The sequence below is a fragment of the Sinocyclocheilus rhinocerous genome, unplaced genomic scaffold, assembly GCF_001515625.1.
Source record: "Sinocyclocheilus rhinocerous isolate Xijiao unplaced genomic scaffold, SAMN03320098_v1.1 scaffold2330, whole genome shotgun sequence".
In the NCBI taxonomy this organism is placed as follows: Eukaryota; Metazoa; Chordata; class Actinopteri; order Cypriniformes; family Cyprinidae; genus Sinocyclocheilus; species Sinocyclocheilus rhinocerous.
In genome coordinates this window covers 584640-592241 of record NW_015630979.1, presented here as the reverse complement: position 1 = coordinate 592241, position 7602 = coordinate 584640, and the positions used below count along the sequence as shown (strand labels likewise).

At 36.7% G+C, this 7602-nt stretch overlaps 2 protein-coding genes across 3 annotated transcripts in view; both read right to left on the bottom strand.

The window, feature by feature from the left end:
- The window catches only part of surf4l (surfeit 4, like), a 6600-nt gene extending 4281 nt beyond the window's left edge, over positions 1 to 2319 (bottom strand). The window contains exon 1 of the mRNA XM_016553331.1: positions 2028 to 2319. Within this exon, the coding sequence (XP_016408817.1) occupies positions 2028 to 2075 (48 nt within the window). The 5' untranslated portion in view covers positions 2076 to 2319. The remainder of the gene's footprint in view (positions 1 to 2027) is intronic.
- Positions 2320 to 2967: 648 nt separating this feature from the next.
- LOC107740837 (cip1-interacting zinc finger protein-like) overlaps positions 2968 to 7602 on the bottom strand; it is a 15928-nt gene continuing 11293 nt past the window's right edge. For both annotated transcript variants that reach the window (XM_016553359.1, XM_016553360.1), the window contains exons 6-13: positions 7016 to 7195; positions 6815 to 6939; positions 5581 to 5674; positions 5331 to 5444; positions 5118 to 5243; positions 4964 to 5036; positions 4744 to 4865; positions 2968 to 3579 (exon numbers count right to left, since the gene is read on the bottom strand). In XM_016553359.1, coding sequence (XP_016408845.1) covers positions 3091 to 3579; positions 4744 to 4865; positions 4964 to 5036; positions 5118 to 5243; positions 5331 to 5444; positions 5581 to 5674; positions 6815 to 6939; positions 7016 to 7195 — 1323 coding nt within the window. In that variant the 3' untranslated portion in view covers positions 2968 to 3090. The remainder of the gene's footprint in view (positions 3580 to 4743; positions 4866 to 4963; positions 5037 to 5117; positions 5244 to 5330; positions 5445 to 5580; positions 5675 to 6814; positions 6940 to 7015; positions 7196 to 7602) is intronic.

Genomic DNA, 7602 nt, shown 5'->3' with positions numbered 1-7602 from the left:
CAAAGTGACAGCGAGTCATGCGCCTTCACACTAGAGTTTACGGTACGCGAAATACAGGTGCGCTGCGCATCCATTGAGATGAACTGAAAAATATCACAGATGGCTTGACGGAGAGTGAAACTCTGAAGCGCTCAGTCAGAGTGTTCGGCGAGTGAAAATATATCTGAGCTAAACTTATACTTAGCGTCCAACTCACACTCTGGCGAGTAAAATCTGAGAATTTATTAGCCAGTGGCTAATATTACACATCATTTAGTCGCCCAGAGTGAAGATTTAGTCGCATATGCAAGTGATTTACTCGCAATGTAGAGGGTTGCTGTGGAGTACTAGTAATAAACCTTTTCCACTTCCTAACGCAACAGGTGTTGAATAAAAATGTACAGGGAAGGATAAAGACAACACAATTTACTCTTCCAGGAAGAGTACAGGATATTATATTCTCATTGCTTAACCCTGTAACATGTGCTAGCTTGTTAAAATGAAAGTAAGAATTCATAATCTGCTTGTAAATGCCAGTGGTAGATTATAGAATTCTGTTATTTGTGAATGAAAATAAGCAAATTGCAGGAATACTAAAATGCATAGATTTGGTCAATACATGGCAGGGTTTCATAATAACTCTCTCTAAACCAGCTGGTGATTAACTCAACACTCTTATGTGAGCTTTGACACAGGCCTCTGCTAAGCCCCGCCCCCAGACGATCCACATCAGCACTAAGAAGAAAACGGGCCAATCAGCATTCAACAAGTACCAAGCAAGACCAAATGAATGGGAAGAGATCTCAGGGCCAATGTCTGCCTGTGTGTCAATACCTTACTCGCAGTCTGTGTGCCTGGAGGGTATTTGACTTGTTTCCAAGCAGCACAGGAATATCGAAGAGTACAGGATTTGCCTTCTGTTACATGTTATAAAAGGCAGGATTGCTGAATGAGAGTTGTATGAACCAAAAATGGGAATTTTAATATTGTTCCTGTTGCTGTGTGATAAAACTACACTTAATAATTGAAGATAGCGGTCATTGGCTGGGATTTAATCAACTTAATGACTTTGAAAATTAGGCCATAAATAAATAAGCTGAGATGCTGATGACAGTGATGGCCTTGTTTCAGCCTTGATAAAACACTCACAACTCAGTTTACACCCACATAATTACATATTTATAAAGTTTTTCTATTAATAAGCCCAAAACAAGAACAGCACGAAAAAAGGGCCCCAAAAACATCCAATAATCCTGCAAATTATGCATATTCTGATATGTAAACAACATTAAAGGCATCAGATGACCTGAAGATAGCTGTCATTGGCTGGGGTTTAATCTACTTAATGACTTTGAAAATTAGGCCATAAATAAATAAGCTGAGATGCTGATGACAGTGATGGCCTTGTTTCAGCCTTGATAAAACACTCACAACTCAGTTTACACCCACATAATTACATATTTATAAAGTTTATTTCTATTAATAAGCCCAAAACAAGAACAGCACGAAAAAAGGGCCCCAAACACATCCAATAATCCTGCAAATTATGCATATTCTGATATGTAAACAAAGGCATCAGATGAATGTCCTGCTGTTAATTTCCTATTGCATATGGAAAACAAAACCATATTTTTCTAATCAGTCATCTTTTATGTTGGGTATTAGGAGTAACATACACTCTTGTTTCATCAGATGAACAGATGTTTGAAGACTGATGAAAACGATTCGAGGATAAAGTTTGTATGCCATTCAAACATTTTGGGTTCACAGAAATAAAGTATATGTACTTATATATCTTTAATAGTTATAAATGTTAAATATTAGTACACGAAAGCAACCAAAGCAGTCTTGGTAGTAACGTTACTTCAGTCCTTCTAGTCACAAGACTAGAATTTAGTCAAACAAACCTCATTTGCAAACAAGACGAAACTATACACGCAGACATGGACTTTCCTGAACTTAGAGAGCATCTGTTTAGTACAGAAGAGTGGTCTCCGTGATTTAACGTTACTGTGTAAGTTGGCTGGCAGGGCCTTCTGTTCTCTTACCTGATCCGCCACGTCCTCCGCGTTGCTCATCAAATCATTTTGGGCCATATCACCAAAATCCGAGAGCCGATTCCCGTCTGCAGGACACCTTGGCTTGTTTGTGTGCTTTTAATCGATATCTATGTCCGCTCGCAGGAGTGTTACAGGTCTCGCACTAGCCTTGCTTTGCCGTCGTCTGTCTGTGTACTAGAATGCCATCTCCGCCCCATAATGCACTGCAGTTCGTTCTGTCGCCGCCTGTAGGACACACATGTATCTGCATGCCACGTGTACTGATGCAGCCAGAGTAGAGAGCTCAAACTGTGACCAACAGTCTATTCTCAGTCTGTAATGACATACATTTTCATAGAATGCCTTTTTTATCCAAGTACAAGGTTGCAAATAAATAAAGAATTAAATATTTAAGGGGGGACGGGGAGGGGGGACGGGACTCTATAGATGTCACATTTTCAAGATGGGGGTCATGAGGGAGATTATACCCAGATTCATAATAATGTCCACAACCTTGTCCAAATTGTATATGGAAACTTTAGTCCTATATTTGTAATACTTTTATTACTATTACTGGTCTATAACACTAGAAGCTTTTCTTATTAAGAAAGAAAGAAAGAAAGAAAAATGGGCAATGGACAAGATTTGTGTGCATTTTAATCAAGAAATCTGTTCTAGATTTGGACATTAATTGTGGAGATGAATGTTTTTACTTCCTTTTCCCAAACGATGTTAAATGGAGGTGCTGAAAAATACCTTAAGTTAATGTATATTAACAATAGTTATGATGAATAAGAATTAACAAATAATTGCAGCTCAAGTAACAACACCAACCTAGATGAATAAACTGTTGTTCAACAATTATTTATAATTATATATAAAATACAATTTAATGAAAGGAAATGAGATTTACAATATTTATGTATTTAAATGAACATTTATTTCTTAAATTTTTTGAAAGTAGCATCATTTCCTCTCACGTTTTCTTCACAACTTTCCCAGAAACACTCGATGAACTCCTATCAACATGAAGATTATTTTTGTTCGGTCTTTGCCAGCTGTCTCTTTAACCTCAATTGATTGTGTTCTCCTTTGAGTTCGACTGTGATGCATGACACGAACTGTTTGTGGGTGTTGAGCTCACATTTTCTTGCTCTTCTGAGTAATGCACAGGGTCACAGGATGTCTTTTCTTTTTCACTGGACACAGATTCTGTGTGCTGTAGTTCTTGGCAGTGTGACTCTCGGCTTGACCCTGAGCCACAGTGTGGAGTATATATTAAGTGCTTCATGACCACGGCGGGCTTCTGTGGAGCTCCAGAGTGTTTTGAGCGTGGAGACTTGGATTTGTGAGCTCTCTTAGATGGCTTAAGCTTCCTCGAGTGTAAGCGCTCTCTTGAGAAATTGATGTGTGGTCTGTTGAGATCTGCTTGGCTGCTGTCATTGGCACAGGAAGCAGTGCGCTCCAGGCACCGAGGGTCGCTCATCAGGCTGCTACATGACACATCACTCTCACAGTCATCCTGAGGTGGCTTCTTCTGCATTTTCAGAGCATTGTGTTTCTGAAAATCAAATACTAATCTGAGCATTTGGCATTGAATTCACTTTTTTGTTTAAAAATTCCTTCTACATTATTTACACATATATTTCTCAGTATTTTAGCTGCATTACGTTCAATGGACCATCTGATCAGACCATCATACAGAGCTGTTCAGACATAATGTCAAAATATTCACTACCACCCGTCAGTTATTTAAAAAAAAAAAAAGTCTTTTATGCTCACCAAGGCATTTATTTGAACAAAAGTACAGCAAAACAGTAATATCGTGAAATATTACTCATAAATATTATTTAAAATATAACTTGCAAATAATGAATTTAATATGAATATATATTTTTAAATGTAATTTATTTCTGTATGTATTCCTGCGATACTCCAGTCTTCAGTGTCACAGTGATCCTTTAAAAATTCTAATATGCTGATTATATGCTCAGTTATTATTGGTTCTTATTGAATTAAAAACAGAAATTTTTGCAGATTTATTTTTGTGGAAACAGTGATACATTTTTAAGAATGCTTTACTGAACATAAAGTTCGAAAGAACAGTAGTTATTTACAATAGAAACCCTTTTTTAACATTTTAAATGTCTTTATTGTTGCTTTTGATCAATTTAATGCATCTTTTCTGAATAAAACTATTAATTTCTTCTTATTTTCCTCTTATCCCAAACTTTTGAATGGTAGCGTTTTCAGCATTAATAATAAGAAATGTTTTTTTTTGAGAACTAAATCATCATATTTGAATGATTTCTGAAGGATCATGTGACACTGAACACTGGAGTAATGGAATAAATTACATTTTAAATTAAAATATATTAAAACAGAAAACAGGTATTTTAAATAGTAGAAGGTATTTCACAATATTATGTTTTTTACTGTATTTCAATCAAAACAGGTGTGAACACAAGAGATATTATTTCAAAAACATTACAAAATCTTACTGACCTCAAACTTTTTAACAGTGGTGTAGTTTAAAAAAAAATTACAACAGCTTCAAAATTCACATTTGAGTTTTGACTGTGTGTAATTAATCACAATCTGACCGACCATTACATTATTTGAAAGATCTACCACTTTTACACAAGGCTATTATTGTAGTATCACTGATTTCAGATTTGCCTTAAATGACACATAAATTAATTTCAAATTCCATCATTTTCCTCACCTGTAAGTTCTGGAAGTGCATAAGAGACTTGCAGTGAGTTTCCCGAGCAGAAGACTCAAAGTGGTAGAATTTATGACACAGCTTACAGAGGAAACCAGCGACAGGGACCACAAAACTAGTGCCTAAGGGTCAGAAAGCAGTCAGGTCTGTCAGATGAACTTACTCACAAACTATTCTTTGACAGTCTACTCTAGAGAAGTGGTTAAAGTCCAGCACTCACCATACTGTGTGTCTGGATCATATGCCTCATAATCAGTCGTCTCTTCTAAAGCCATATCCCTATGACCAGGATGCTATGAACAAAATTCAAATAAATAAAAAAAACTCCAAAAGGGACTCTAATTTAGAAAAGCACATGATGTAATGCAACTAACCTTCTCAAACACTGCAATCTCTTCTTCATTTCTATCCTCCTCATAATCATCTTCCCCTTCAAAGCAGCCAATAGCATCCACTGTTATGAGCTCCTCCATAACCTCTGGGTCACCCTCGTTTCTTAACTGTAACAAATGTTGAAATAAATAAGTTGTATTCAATTTCATTGAACACATTTTAGATTTAAATACCTACAAAATACCCACACAAACCTCCTCAACCCTCTGTTTGTGCTCAGGAGACTTCATATGCTCAACAAATTTGCGAGGAGTCCTAAAGTGGCGCTCACACAGGGTACAGAAAGGTCTCGAGGATACTTTTGCCATCTAATGAGGAGACAAGACATAGCATTTTCATACAATCAAACTCTGCTCCTCAAGTATATGTGGATATTTCCACATATACTCATACATATATAGCGATTAGATTTGGTGGTATTTGTTTTATTAATGTTAAGGTCACCTTGTGTTTCTTAGTTCGTCTGTGCTCGATGAGGTCACCAGAAAAATGAGACTGGCAGGTTGGACACCAGCGCTGATGACCCACCCGTCTCTCTCTATTACAGAGCAAACAACAATTGTGTTCTAAATAGTGTTGTGCAGTCATTTTTTTTAACAATAGGCAATGATGGAATACTTTTTTAATGTGAGTGACATACAGTACACTAACAAATTACTGTAGATTTGGGGTCAGTTGATTTTCTTTAAAGAAAGTTTTATTCAGTAAGGATGCATTGAAATCAAAATTTGCTTGTGATTAACCAAAAAATAAACTGGTAGAATAAAAATAAATTATTATAAAACATATAAAACACAAGAAAATAAAAGTGCAAGAAAAATATTTTGCCGCTTTTTACTTGATACACTGTTATGGAAGCCTGTTTCCGCCACTGAATTTAAAAAAAAAGTGATTGCGAGTTTTTGTCTCACAATTCTGACTTTAATCCAAACTTGCAATTCTGACTTTTTTCTCGCAAATACGAGTTTGTATCTCACAATTCGGACTTTTTTTCTCGCAATTCTGACTTGAAAAAAGTTATAAAGCCAGATTCTGAGGGGGAAAATGAATATGTTCTCAGAAATGGGATTTCTCACAATTCTGCCTTAATACTGTAACTCGCAATTGTGTGCTATTAACTTGCAATTCTGAGAAAGTTAAAATTGCGAGATATAAACTGGCAATTCTGAGAAAAAAAAGTTGGAATTTTGACTTTCTCAGAACTGCAAGTTTATATCTCACAATTCTGACTTTATAACTCGCAATTGCGAGAAAAAAAGTCAGAATTGTGAGATAAAAAATTGCAATTACCTTTTTAAATGTGTTATTCGGTGGCAGAAACAGGCTTCCATACTATGTTTAGAGTCATTAAAGGTGCAATGTGTAATATTTACATCGATCTATTGACAGAAATGCAATATAATATACATAACTATGTTTTCAGAGGTGTATAAAGTATCAATTTTTTGGAAAGAAATAGTAAAAACATTTTTCACAAATATATGAAAGCAACATAAAAACAAAGATTAGAGAAGTGTTTTAAAGTAGATTTTTAAAAGTTTCCTTCCTTATCTTGGGTATCTCAGACTGTCACAGACTCAAAACCGTTCTGACAGTGTTCAATTACCGTATTTGTTTATACTTATAACTACGCTAAACGTACACACTACACCTCTAATGCACGGAGAGCATCACCTACCTGTTTGTACCCTGCAGGGACTGCTGGGTGTGTGGTAACAGTGTGGCCAGACAGGTGTTGCTCAGACACTGGATTTCCATCATACGCTGCTGATGATCTAAACTCGTCATGTGAGACTGGAAGCCCTGCGGAGGTCAAACACCTCACTAAACACAATGATCAACCGACTCCTCTCCTCAGTAATGTACAGTCAAGTCTTACTTGCTGGTCAGTACAGGTGACGTTGCAAATGTAGCAGGTGAATTTAACTGTGTGTTTGCTTCTCTCTTTCTCGCCCTCATGGCCTGCACCTGCTGCCGTCTCTTCAGGTGAAGTGCTGAAGGCTCGACTCTCACTGCTATGCTGGATGGTCACCTTCAGAGACGTACCAACACCCTGCACCTGAACGACAGCTCTTATTAAACAAGTATTCCAGGTTCAATACAATATAAGCTCTTATTGATTAAGTTGAGGTGGAGTTCTTTTCAAAGTGTATAATGTCTTGTTATGATAACTCCTATGGGTGGGGCTTCATGTAAACAGTGTTTTACAAATAGTTACATCAGAAGCTGACTGGACACAGCTTTACACAGACAAGGATGGTAAGCGATACTAAAACACTACCATTTAAAAGTCTGCAGTCAAATTCATATTTTATTCAGCAAGGATGCGTTAAAGAAATTAAGTAAGAGATAATCAACGGCTTGCCGTGCATTAAAGGAGTTTAAATGCACGACGTGGAGGCAAAGAACCACCCGACGCGAAGTGCATTTAAAATCCTTTAATGCACGGCTAGCCGTTGATTATCC